A 13,888-nucleotide genomic window follows, 5' to 3' on the forward strand; every position below is an offset into this window, starting at 1 on the left:
AAATCAAAATACCAGGATCAGAATCGGCCACCTATTAGGTGTATACTTGTTTTTCTATTTTTATGTTTTGTTTTGAGGTTGAAATTACAGACATCGCCTAGTTCTCCAGCATGCAATAATAGCTCAGTGGGGATCCCCGGATTTCAGTAATGATTTAGTTTGGGTCCACACAGGTCAAAATGTTAGGAACCGGTGTTCTGCAGGGTGGCATTGCAGAGCAGTAGCCCCATGAAGGCATGATTCCCCAACACGTCTTTGCCGCATTGAGTATAATGCAGCAGGGACAAGTCGCGCGGCCATGGGAGAAGAAAGCATGACCCTCGAAGACAGATTAGTAGGAACACGCATACCAGCAGGACGACTACCTGTTATACAGTGATGTACCAAAGTATACATCTAAATGAAAATATGACGCTGGGAATACATTGCACTAATTGAATGTATGAGATGGGATATCCTTCTTATGTAATTTTCATCTCTTCTTTCCTGCATCCACAGCTCCCTGTTTCACACTTAATGCAGATGCCCATGTGGTATGTGAGACCAGTGTCATCGGAGTGTCCTGGGACCAAGGTAGAGGGGCAGAGTCTTACACAGCAATTGCTCATGGAATGGATGGATACAATAGTTCCTGCAGCACAAGGGATACACGGTGCAACATTGGTGGCCTGCACTGTGGTGTGTACTACAGTATCAGTGTGGTCGCGGAGAATGCCCAGTGCAACACTTCTGCATCTGTTGCTAGTCTTCTGCAGACAGGTAAGCTATATGGGTCTGTCCGCTGGGGAATGAACGAAAGGCGGCTCATTTGTTTTCTATGGTGAGTCAGTATGTACTACGTGAAAGGGCCGCGCTACCAAACCATCATGACTTTATCAGAGTCGCTGTTTCACATGCCTCAATACTTTGGCCCCATGATATTGTTTGGCTTTCTTATTCTGACACACAAACCTTGGTCCCGGTTCCAATAAATGTTCTTTCTCTGTCTAGCCATTTGATATAATTAGTTGCCAAAATTAGATAATGCCATAATAGTAATGCTGTGTCCTGCCCCACTGGATCTCTGAGTATACTAAGTAGATTGCCAAAAAAAACAAGTGAGGAGGGTTTTTGTAGGAACCATAGCCCTTTAGAAGAATAACTCGAAGGCTCAAAAGGGTCTCATAACATAGTAGGAATATAAGGGAAAGAAATTGCCACAAATAGTACCTAGCTGTTGACCTGATGGCCCACAGAAGTCCTTTCAGACCTAGCACCATAACAGACCTAGCACCATATTACTTGCAGTGCACCTTGGGAGTATTGGGTGGGTGAGCCCCCTTTCTGCACCTATGGGGCACTGTAGTTTTATAGAAGGAGCCCAGATGCTTGTGTAGCCACTTCTGTAATACAGGCATCTGCCGGCACACATATAGCGCTGGTGCTGTCTTAAGAGTGCCCTCATTTGCTTAGGGGTGTGACCCTATGAAAATAAAAGAAACACTTTGCTTCTGCACCATATTATGGACAAGGGCGCAGAGACCATCAGGAGGCGCGCTGAACATATGCCACAAAGAGGTGGGGCACAGTCAGTGCACCCCAGAGGACACCCGCTAAGAGGTGAAAAAAGGATCCCATGGAGCCCCCAGACATCCCGCTGCAGGTGGGTGCAGTCATTCACTGCACCTATATGCAGGGAGATCTCTGTCCTCTCAACTCATGATAGCAGGGCAGGTTGTCGCCTATACTGTGAAATAGAGCAGCCGATACAAACAGCTGCTTTGCCTTTTATTAACACGTTGCCCCCAGGGTACCCTGTTGTTGAAGGTGTGTTGTAGCTCGAAAAGGGGCAGTGCACCGTAAGTGTAATTCAACACCTTGTGCTTGCTCCTTTTCCCTGTGGCTTTTATAACCTTCCATTCATCCTTTCTCTTCAAAATGTGTAAATTCGGATTTTCAAAGGAGTAAATGAAAATGTGAATATGTTGTCCGATGACTAATTTCTTATTGGATTTGTGACCAGGAGATCCTCAGCCTCATCCTTGATCTCTGGCTCAGCAGCCACAAATCAGGAAGCTGAGAAACAACTTGACTGCCAGTATGAAGTGCTGTGTGACAAAGAGGACACTCACACTTTGGCTAAGCTTTAAATATATGATGTCAGCAGAGTAATGTTGAAAGCAAAATAGTTTCTGCTTTGCATTTAACTACTTTAATTTTCAAGACTTTAGACAATGTTTTCAGACACTGAATGCAACCAGTAAATCACAGAAGTAGTCAACTTGCAGAGGATGTTGATGGGCATTGGCACACGTTTTTTCAGACTGGCTAGGACAAGGCCCATAGCCATGTCTGTGCTTTGGTGCAGAATGGGCAAAAAGGATCCCACCATGTGGGACCAATGCTTCATTCAGAAGACAATACGTGAGGATGCCAACGTTTTTGGTGGGAGCCTGCTGATGGCTCTGCCAAATCCCAGTTACCAAACATCAAGCTCAAACCTACTTAGTCTCTATTCCACCTCATGCCTCGTTCTTTCACCACCCAGCCCTTCCCTTCTCCTTATCTCACTCTTGAAGGTTCTTTTAACTCCCTACTTTGACACTTTGTTAATGTTCTCATGTCTTTCTCGCCCCATTCTTTCTCCATTTTCTTGATTTCTGTCTTTCTTTAGTTCAAAGTCGGATGATAAAACATGTAATAACTCCTGGTTCTCAAAATTGAGTGCTGATGCCTAAGACAACCACTGGCACAAATTAACACAGGGGTCAAGAGAGACACCCTCAGACCAAACCCTCTGTAAATGTTTGAGGTGGCCTTGCTGAGTTCTCAGTTATAGGAGTTGGATAGTTCTAATCTCAGGCGGCTCTTCTCTGATTTGCATTGGATCCCAGGGACGGACGGGCTATTATGCATTTTCTCAGTAGGGCTGCCGGTTAGGGTGCTGCTTTCTAAGCAAGATGTGCTGCCTGATTCAAATATGCCTCCATAACCCCTTTCTAGACACTGCCTCATGCAGTGGGTGGCTAGATTGGCTAGATTGAACAGTGTGCCAGGGCCCTGAGTGAGCCATGTCTTGAGTTATGCCACTGGCTAGGCTGCATAAACACTCACACTCTTGCAGTGAATGCATGCCTGAGCAAGAGTCAGTGCAAGGGTAAAGAGACAATAATACATAGCAGAAATGGGATATTTAACAAAAATCACCTCTTGGCTGTTAGTGACGAATGAAAATCCACTCATCAGTGCTGCACCCCTAAGGACAATCAGAAATCCTATTGCCAAACCCACTGGCATTTATAGTTTTTAAATTTGGTAGCTAAAAATACCACTGAAAGTTTTGTGAATGATATTTAGGAGTGATCTTAATGACATGATGACTTGCTTTTGGTATGTTAACAAAAGCATTCAATGGTTTCCCCTTGCACTACTCTATGTATGTTGTGTGTTGTGTGTTGATAACTTCTGTATGTGGATCTCATATTGATGTACACCCATTCAGCCTATGATGAGACATGCAATGTGCTCTGATTGAAGAATGACACCTTGGTGGTCCATGGTCTTGCATGTCCATATATGACACTGATTGACATAGTTTATAACCCTTTCTCATTTTTTGATACAGCCCCCTGTCTCCCAGCCTATGCCGAGGGCGTTTTTGACTGTGCCACCAACAACGCCCAGGTGTCCTGGTCAGAGAGTTCAAGCGGAGCATCCTATTACACAGTCATGGCCGAAAACGAGTTTGGTGTTGTGGACACTTGTTCTTCAACTTTGCCATCATGCCAGATACCCAGTCTGTCGTGTGGGCATGCGTACTCCTTTAGCGTACAGGCCGGAAATGGACAATGCAACGCGTCACTCACCACCTCCAATGAAACCAGATCAGGTAAAGACTAGATTCCATTCATTGAGTGGCTCCTGAGTTTACCGAAGTCTGCAGACTTCCATACTAACAAGGAGCCAGGGTGGTGGGCAAATGTAATGTTCAGGACCAGGCCTTTGTGAGGATCCTTCCATGTTATCACAAAGACTGATTTCATGTTGTACACGCGTATGCAAATTGCATACTAACAGTCATTTCAAAATGTTCTCCTTTGATTCGTCTACAATCAAATTTTTGACCAAGTTTTTCCTGGAACAGGAAGGAAAAATCGGTCAAATATATTTTAGGTCCAAACCTCGTTTGGTCCTTAACGAGGTACAAACATGGTTCGGGCAGAAAATCTGCTATAATTGCTTGAAAGCACAATTGTCACGAGAGGCGCCAGGCCCCAAACTATAAGCCTAATAAGTAAAGAAGAAAACCAGAAGGAGAAAACCTTAGAAAAAGACACATTTGTATTTTCTCAAACAGATAGTTTTAGATGATGGGATTGTGTGCAAGCCGGCACATTCTTGCACAAGCAAGCTGCTTAACTTCAGGCATGAGTAATCTGTTCATACCCACCACATACCGAGACTGCCTCAAGCTTGCGGACACATTCCAAGGGGATAATAATGACCTGGGAAGGAACAGTGTGGCAAATTCAATGAGGGAACCAAAATCTAAAAATACTTAAATATCACTTGTTTTGGCGAAGTTAGGAAGAGCTCATGTTGAGAGTTATTTGATTGGTATAAATAATGTAATCCGTATTTGAAAGTAGTAGTTGAAGATGTTAATGGCATTGCACTTTTCTACTGCAGCTCTAGGGTCCGATTCACAAATACTTTTTTTCTGAGTAAGTGGAATTACTCCTCATGTAGTTATCACTTACTCCTGAAATTCAAGGAGTTTGTCAGATGTATGGAAAACAAGCATTTACAATGCAATAGGTCTCGCATTTACGCAAGTTTGAGCTATTGGCATTGTAGATGACAATGCCTTTTATTTATGTTTTGGTTTTTAAAACATAAATAAAAGGCACTGTCATTTACAATGCCAATAGATTAAACTCGCGTAAATGCGAGCCCTATTGCATTGCAAATGCTGGTTTTGCTTTAGAGTTTCTGGAATAAAGTGGGGGGCATACTGGTGCCCAGGGCTTTAAGTGGAATGAAAAAACTGGGGGTCTCTCAAAGGGGCGTGGCCAGTGTAATTAAGGGCGTGGCTTAAAAACACATAAGCTAAAAATCTGTGCTTAGCAGAGTGTGCCTCCCGACTTGTATTTTGCTGTTTCTGTCATTGCATCCAGATATGATACAACAAGTAACAACATTCATACAACAAGGCAGAACTATTGGCTTTGTCAATAGCCGGGTCTAGTGGCTTAGTGGACTAATGCACCCACTGCAGGTCCCAGTGTTCGACCTCATGGTCACAGGTTCAAATCCCGGCGGGTCCACTCAGCCTTTCATTCATCTGAGGTCGATAAAATGAGTACCATTGAGTTAGGTAACAATAAAAATCGGTTATTCAGCGCCTTGAGACCCACGGGTGATAGGTGCGCTTTACAAAAACACGTTATGTTATGTTGTTAGTTGCATAAGATAAATAAGCAGCAACTATGGCTTTCCACTTAAAGCCCAGGTGACACCACGACAAATTTGCTTCTCCTGAGTTTCAACAAGAGAAGGGAAATCCAGAGAGAAAATGACTCTCGTTAAAGGATTTCCCTTCTCCTACAACGCTCACCTGGCATTACATTGTGAGCAGTGTGAGCACGGACAGTACCTGCTGCCACTGCAGTCCGTAAAAAACGGACCACCTCTGCCAGGGCACAAAACAGAGCCCATAGAGGCCTGTTTTGAGGCCCTCTTAAAAAAACTGCCAGTGCTCAGACCCGGTGAGACTTGGCCCACTTAAAGGCCTGCTGGTGACTCTCCAGGAGGTGCGAAGCTTGTGGCTGATCCCGTATCCGCCTCCACCCGCAGTCAAATGTACAAAATGCCAATGAAACCCAGGGTTAGATGGAATGCGCCCCTTACAGGGATTGTCGAACTGACTGCGTAGTAAACTCCTCTGAGTCTACAGGCATTTTAACATCACTTACATCAACTACTTCAATGTAGGATAAATACATGAACCTGGACATGTAGTGTACAGGCTAGAGGCTCAGACTTCCAATGTACCATGAACATTTGCAGCTAAAATACAGAACTTCTAACCTCTTATTTAACGACCCTGATCCCCTAACTGAACATCATTTGTAGTGCTTTTATATATCCTTCTGTACCTTAAACCAGACCTCGGAAGGAGTATTAACAAATTAAAAAGCAAATAATTTTTAACTGATTGCAGGCATAACAAGAAGATGAGGGGCTATAACATATATAGCACAAGAAAAGGCTTTCACCAGCAACAGAATGACATCTTTTACAGGTTGTTTTGCTTCTGATTGTGGCAATATCGAGGATTACCGGCAGCCCGGAGACTTCATGGCCCAGATGCGGACACAACAAAGGGATTCGAACCAAGGAATGCAGAGGATAACAATGGATTATAACAGCAGACATTCCTTCTGCTGTTTCTCATTGTATAGCTAGCGCACAGAACTGTAATGTAAAGACGCAGGGGCATGGTTCGCGTATCAAGAACGGAGTACTATTACGAGCGATTCAAATCGACAAGTGACATGCTTGAGTGTCACAATATACGTTTAAAGCACCAAAATACTTGGCGCTGATTTCGGAGGATAGTATTGTAGATTACTGGGTACTATTTCAAAGTCTATCTTTTTCGTGTGATTGTTATTAAATCAGAGCCTATCAAATGTATTAAATTAGCATTTTTTTTGCCTTTATAGCATTTGCAGCACGTTGCGCTTTATCTTCATATATTTAAAGCTAAAGCATGCCGTTAATGCTGGAAAAATAAACACACTGAAAAGAAAGGCGGGCGGCACCATGTTTAAAGTTATAGCTGACATAAAAGCTGCACAGCCGAAAACGATATAAAGGCTTTGGGTGCATTTTTTTTCTATTTAATCGCGTTCAGACATGCATACAAGGGGGATAAGGGAGAAGAATGAACAAGCATGTGGAAAAATGCTACCGCTGGCTACAGCTTGCAGTGCATGTGCGCGAGTGGTGCGCGCGCAGCAGTAATCACGCCATATGGTGCCTCTGCTCAAGCGCGCGCCCGCGCACATGCACTGCAAGCTGTGGCCGGCGGTAGCATTTTTTTAAGCCCTTACATAAAGTCTAGCCAGAGCAGCGCAAGCGCTGGGTCAGGCGAGACCTAGAAAACTTTGTGAATCACTCACATTGAGTTGCGTTTGCAAATCAATAACATTTTGGAACCAGATATGCAACTTGGTCATCTAGTGATCTTATGGAAAAAACATAAAATGCTAAGAAAGGGCTGACCCCAGTGCTACCCAACAGTCCACCTGTGGTGGTTTATCAGAACACCTCTAACCACCCCTAAATACCACCATCTGAATCATCAGGCAAGAAAGAAACACATACTCCAATATGTTCACATTAAACAGTTTCAGAGAGTTTGATTGTGCCCAACTACACAATTAAAGAAGAGTGGGAGAAAATTGCAAGAGTGCAAAGCCAGGAAAAGGAGTGACTTTTGGCATAAATCATACAAGATCCCTCTTTTAGAGGAATACAGAATAACACGCCAAATGTATCATTAGCCTGGTCTGATTACAACACTGTGTTTACTTAACATGTGCAGTGAAGCAGGCCAGTTCTTTGTGCTGCAGCCAATGCATCAGTATTGTACGACATGAGGGGGTGTGAAGGATTCAGAGAAATCCAATCCGATCCATCGTCACAAGGCAGGATTCTTTCTGAGAATTTGGGAAACCAGCTGCAAATGCAGGACTGACAGGGACAGCTTCCACTGTGCAAATGACTGGTGGCTGCTGGGCCAGTCCCAATATTTTGATAGAGTTTCTAACAAGTCACTAGGGGTGGGCACCTTTGCCGCCCCTTTACTTTGTACATAGATATTTGCAGCTTACACTGTCATTTTGAAATAGTGTGGTGTTTTTTTGAACTCTTGAAATGCTTGCCTCTATGTGCACTGCAGGCTTTGCTGGGGCGAAAAGTTTTTCATAAATTGGGCTCGTTTCAAATGAATCAGCCAAAGAAAGGAAGCTATAGGACCCCCTGGTACAGTACTTGGTATAGTGTGAAGCATGCAACATCTAGTTCAACATCGAAAAACACTGATTGAACAAACTAAAAGGCAAATGTGAAAAAATGACCAAGAACGGAGGTCATGCAATGTATTCACAATATTCCAGAAACGTCTATTGTGAACTGCAAATAGAAATTTCTAATGTTCTGTATGAGACTTTCTCGCTAATATATGCACATGTTTGCTTTTTGCCACAGCACCTTGTCCACCAGGGGATGTTTCAGCAGTCCCTGAGTGCTCTGCCGACACTGCTCATGTGTCATGGCTACCAAGCGAAGGCGCATTGTCCTACATGGCGGTGGCAACTTCAGACGGCAACAGCACCACATGCAACACCACTGGCACCAATTGCACGTTTTATGAATTGCGGTGTGGAACGCAGTACAGTGTGACTGTAGTCGCACTGGATGACAAGTGCAACAGTGTGGCTGCACCGACAACTTACATCCAGACAGGTAAGACAAATTCCCATGGTGACATCAACAAAACGGCCTTACTGCCAATTCCATTCTGGTAATAGTTCAGCATCATCACCTCAGGCGTGTACCTTGCTAAAAAACCCACAAATAGTACATAGATGTGCTGGGCATCTCAACAGTGCAATCATAAGGCGGGAAGGAAAAACTTAATACATTGAGGCGGTCAAGCTCTCATCCCCATTTCACTGTTGCAGCTTCTTTTATAATCTTAGGGTTACTAATCATACTCCAAGTTAAAGATCTCCTTTTTACAGTCCTTACTCTATACTTATCCTCTTATGGTAAGGAAGACTGACAACGCGGTAGTAGTCTAGGCTTGGATTGCCCAACGTTTGAAATGGAGGGTAGATCCAGGCAAAATTTTCAGGATATCTACATAAGACAAATTTGTATGCGAGTAATCTAAGTGGAATTAATTTACACCTAGGGCTATCGAAAACGTGGCATGGATCCTGCTCTTTTGGCCCTACCTCGCACACCCCTGGTCTGAGTTGTATGTAGTACTTTGACGGAACAACAAAAATGTTTCAGTAAAGGATTCAGATGCAAATGGCTTTTCTCTAGGTAACTGTTAGTGTTGCTCAGTGAGTTACGTGTGTGGACACATGATTCTGAAAGATTTATCTATTTGAGCATACAGGGATTCAAAATATGATAGTGATCAATTCCTGTTCTGATGCACCATGGGAAAGTCTAGATCCCCCTTGCATGCCATGATTACGGAATTAAGCATGTCCTAATTTTTGTCATTGATCACTTAGCTTAATATGGTTTGCAAAATAAAATGTTGTTCCCTCCATACCTGCATGTACAACACAGCTCCTTGCATCCCGACCGTGATCGACACTGTGGTGGATTGTGACAACAACTCCATATTTGTTAACTGGGACTACACTGCTGGTGCGCTGCTGTATGAAGTGACGGTGGAGAGCGGTGAAGGAAGCACCTACACATATGCTACTTGGAACACATCGTCTCTGTTCTCTGGTTTGTCATGTGGAGAAAGCTTCAGCATAGCGGTCAAGGCGATTGGCGAAGACTGCAACAGCTCTCAAAGCCAAAGTTATTCAGTAAAATCAGGTAAGCTGATGAAGTAGTAAGCTATAGTTATCACAATCAGGTTCTTGTTTCCTGTTTTGTTGTAGGACCAATGTACATCTACACAGGTTGTGTACATTACAGTGGTTCTTCAGGTTGGTTTCAGTATAAAATTGCAAAGACAATTCCTTACTCGAATAGGAACATGAATACAAATGTCTAAAACCTCTCCTTCAGAGAAAGACAGCGCTGTTACCCAACTCTGACACCATCTCGGAACTATGACCATCTGACCTCTGGTCGGCAGTCCCGACCTCCTGGTTAGGATACGACCGAACACTATTCAGTCACATTCCTGCATTTCCCAATGGGAGCATGTATTAAGGCCGTAAACCAGCCGTTGTACATACTCCCATAGGGAAATGGGAGTTGTTAATCCCTGCACCCGGTGGCAGACACCATCAGGTGCCTGCCATAGGTGCCAATTCGGCCCCCAACCGGAGGCCGTGCACACAAGGGGGCCCTGCTAGGGGCCCCCATACTCGCTCTCCGACAGGCTTTCCATGTTGCAAAGCCCAACATGGAAAGCCTGCCTGAAACCGAATATCGTAATCTCAAGGGCGGAAAGATTGCCCTTTGGGATTACTGGCTGGCCTCCTACAGGCCGATGGGCTCCTTTAACCCGTCGGAAGCCAGCTGGAACGACCGGCGGTTTAGTTTCCGACCGCCAGCAGTGTAATGCGGCGGGTGGAAAGTACACTGATATGCGGCCTGCAACAACGGTCGGAGCCTTTCCGGGCCGCATCGCAATCGGCCCCTAAGTGCTTTATGAACCACAAATTCCCAATCAATGAAAGATGGATTTGTAAATTAGAAGCAGATGTAATGGCATATATTGTTCATGTGCAATCATTTACAGGCATTTCTGGATTTAAAAAAAAAATAATCTTTTAACACAATGGTGGTTGCTGCCAATGACTAGAGATGACCGCAGGGCTGGTGGACATCTCTCAATTTGGAGTACGGTACTTCAGGGCGACCGAGTATTGTACTCCATCACCCTGACGGAGTAAATGCCATACTCTGCAATCCAGAGCAGGCTCTACGTCCTGTGAATACATAAAGGTGACATGAGCAAAGGACAGTCCGCAGGATAAACATACCACTTATGAAGCTGATGTTTGTACATCGGCTGTAAAACTGAACTGTCTTTCCTCACGCGTCATTGATAACGCATCTGCTTATTTTGTACCCAGCACCCTGTACTCCGGACATTTTAGCATCCTTCCCTAACTGCAACAACGGCATTACAACACTGATTTGGAGCCAAGCTGCAGGAGCCGACTCCTATCTTGTGACAGCCCTTGCAGAGAATGGACACACACTGTTTTATGAAACCATGGAGCTGGACTACAACATATCTGACCTCAGCTGCGGACTGCTGTATAATATTTCTGTAGTGGGAGTTTCAAGCCAGTGCAACAGTTCCCACAGCTCAGCTACAGAAGTGCAAGCCGGTAAGTCATGATTTCCTAACCCTCTTTAGGAAAAAACTGTGAGATTTCTGATGACCCCATGAAGTGCAGTGCAGGCAAGGTACTCATCTTTATAGGTTCTATGTAAGAATATACATGTCAGAAATATAGACCTACAACAATATCATCAGAAGAATATTAGCTATCACTCCATCGTGGCTGCTGTTCAGAATGGCTAAAAGTTAGTGGCATAGAGGAGAATGGCGCATCATGGAGTGAAGTGTCATGGAGTGGAGTCAAGTTGAGTGGAGTTTAGTGTCGTAGAAAGGAGTGGCATGGAGTGGAGTAAAGTGAAGTAGAGTGTAGTAGTGTGTTGTAGAGTAGAGTGGAGTGGCATTGGGTGGAGTACAGTGGCATAGAGTGGAGTAGGGTGTCATGGAGTGGAGTGTCATTGAGTGGGGTAGCGTGTTGTACAGTGGAGTGGAGTGAAGTGGCATAGAGTGGAGTGTCACAGAGTGGAGTGGAGCAGTGTAGAATGGAGTGGCGTAGAGTAGAGTGGCATAGAGTGGCGTGGCATGGAGTGGAGGAGAATGAAGTGCCATAGCATAGAGTGGAGTAAAGTGTCGTGGAGTGGCATGTCATAGAGTGGAGTGGCATGGCATAGAGTGGAGTGGAGTTGAGTGGCATGGCATATAGTAGAGTAGAGTGGTGTGGAGGGGTGGAGAGTGAAGAGGCGTGGAGTGGATTGGCGTAGACTGAAGTGCCTTAGCATAGAAGTGAGTAAAGTGTCGTAGAGTGGAATGGCCTGGCATAGAGTGGAGTGATGTGGTGTAGAGTTGAGTTGAGTGGCATGGCATAGAGTGACTGGCATAGAGTGGAGAGGCATGGAGTGGAGTAGAGTGGAGTGGCATACAGTGTCATACAGTGAGTGGCATAGAGGAGAGCGGCATGGAGTTGAGTAGAGTAGAGTGGAGTGGAGTAGAGTAATGTTGTAGAGTGGAAGGTTCTAAAGTGGAGGTTGTAGAGTGGAGTGTCATAGACTGGAGTGGAGGGTCATAGAGTAGAGCTGGGGGTCGTAGAGTGGGGTGAAGTGTTGTAGAGGGGTGTGGCGTGGTGTAGAGTGGAGTAAAGTTTCAGTGGGGTTTAATGGAGCAGAGTGTCGTACAGTGGAGTAGAGTGGAGTTGTGTGTTAAAGAGTGGAGTGGCATAGAGTGGAGGGGCATAGAGTAGAATGTCATAGAGTGACGTAAAGTGTATTAAAGTGTCATAGAGTGGAGTACAGTGAAGTGGCACAGAGTAGAGTGAAGTGGCATGGAGTAGAGTGAGGTGAGGTAGTGGAGAGTAAAGTAAGGTGTCAGAGTGGAGTGGTGTAGCATGGGGTGGCGCAGAGAGGAGTAAAGTTGTGTGGAGTGTCATAGAGTGAAGTGGTGTGGAGTAGAGTGGAATGGCATAGAGTGGAGTAAAGTGGAGTGGTGTAGAGTGATGTAAATTGGTGTAAAGTGGCATGGATTAGATTTTCACAGAGTGTCATAGAGTGGTGTAGAGTTGCATTGAGTGGAGTAGAGTGGAGTGACAGAGTGCAGGGGTGAAGAGTGGAGTGTTATAGAGTGGTATAGAGTGGAGTACAGTGTCGAAGAGTGGAGTAGATTGGAGTGGCATGGAGTAGAGTGTACTAGCGTAGAGCAGAGTAAAGTTTCGTAAAGTGGAGTGGCATAGCATGGAGTGGCGTAGACTAGAGTAAAGTGGCATGGAGTGTCGTAGAGTGGACTGTCGTAGAGTGGAGTGGCGTGGCATAGAGTGGAATGGTGTAAAGTGTTGTAGAGTGGAGGGGCATAGAGTATAGGGAGTAGAGTAGAGGGGTGTAGAGTTGAAGGGCATAGAGTGAAGTAAAATGTCAAAGGGGGTTTAAAGTGGAGGGACATAGAGTGGAGTGATGTATAATGGAGTGGAATGGAGAAGAGTGTCTTAAGAGGGGTGTAGATTTGAGGGGCATAAAGTGGAGGGGCATAGAGTGGCATAGCATACAGTGGAGTGAAATGTAGAGTGGAGTAGAATGGAGTGGCATGGATCAGAGTGAAGTATTGTAGAGAGGGATAAAAGGTCGTATAGTGGAGTGTTGCAGTGTGGAGTGTTGTGGTGTGTGGCAGAGTGGAGTGGCATGTCGCACAGTAGAGTAGAGTGGCATGGCGTTTAGTGAAGTGAAGTGGCATAGAGTGGAGTGGTGCAGAGTGGCGTAGAGTGTAGTATGGATGGTGTGGTTGCGCACTGCCAATTTTCTATTGAAATGACCATTACATTTATACATACAGTTTTACTGATAAAAAATATACAGAGAGCAAACGATATTGTGTGGTAATGGCATCACCTAGTGTATTGTTTTGAATTGATCATATTAAAATATTTGTTTCCACCACACTTCAGAATTACAAAAAAATGTGCTTGATTTGTGCGTTCCTAATTCTGATATATTCTGGACTGTTTGCACAGTTCATTTACTGACATTTAAATTGTGTAGTGCGAAAACCAAACCCTTTCCTTACCCGTACCCAGTAAGATTGTCACATAAGTCCTCTCACTTTGAAGTCAGAGAAAGAAAAGTAAACACCAAGCTCTCTCCGAAAACAGAGCCTGACATTTGGCCACTGCCTTTGAATGGGCAGCAAATGTAACAAGAAAAGAAGAAAAAGAATACATTTGTAGTTGTAATGCTTCTCCCTCAAAAATAGGACACACAACTGGAATTTCTATAGTACTTCTGACTGTTCAAATTTTTTTCAGGCTGTAAAATTATCCCAACTCTGAGGGAAAGTGCAAGGGATTCTATTCTAATTGTAAAT

At 44.5% G+C, this 13,888-nt stretch overlaps 1 protein-coding gene across 1 annotated transcript in view; it reads left to right on the forward strand.

Annotated features, from left to right (window-relative positions):
• Positions 1–13,888, forward strand: part of LOC146834707 (uncharacterized) — a 293,340-nt gene that overhangs the window by 249,965 nt on the left and 29,487 nt on the right. Inside the window, exons 49-53 of the mRNA XM_085602223.1 lie at positions 499–759; positions 3,605–3,868; positions 8,257–8,514; positions 9,358–9,618; positions 10,833–11,093. Of these exons, the coding sequence (XP_085458349.1) occupies positions 499–759; positions 3,605–3,868; positions 8,257–8,514; positions 9,358–9,618; positions 10,833–11,093 (1,305 nt within the window). The remainder of the gene's footprint in view (positions 1–498; positions 760–3,604; positions 3,869–8,256; positions 8,515–9,357; positions 9,619–10,832; positions 11,094–13,888) is intronic.

This window comes from Triturus cristatus, chromosome 4_2 (assembly GCF_964204655.1).
Source record: "Triturus cristatus chromosome 4_2, aTriCri1.1, whole genome shotgun sequence".
NCBI classification, from domain to species: Eukaryota; Metazoa; Chordata; class Amphibia; order Caudata; family Salamandridae; genus Triturus; species Triturus cristatus.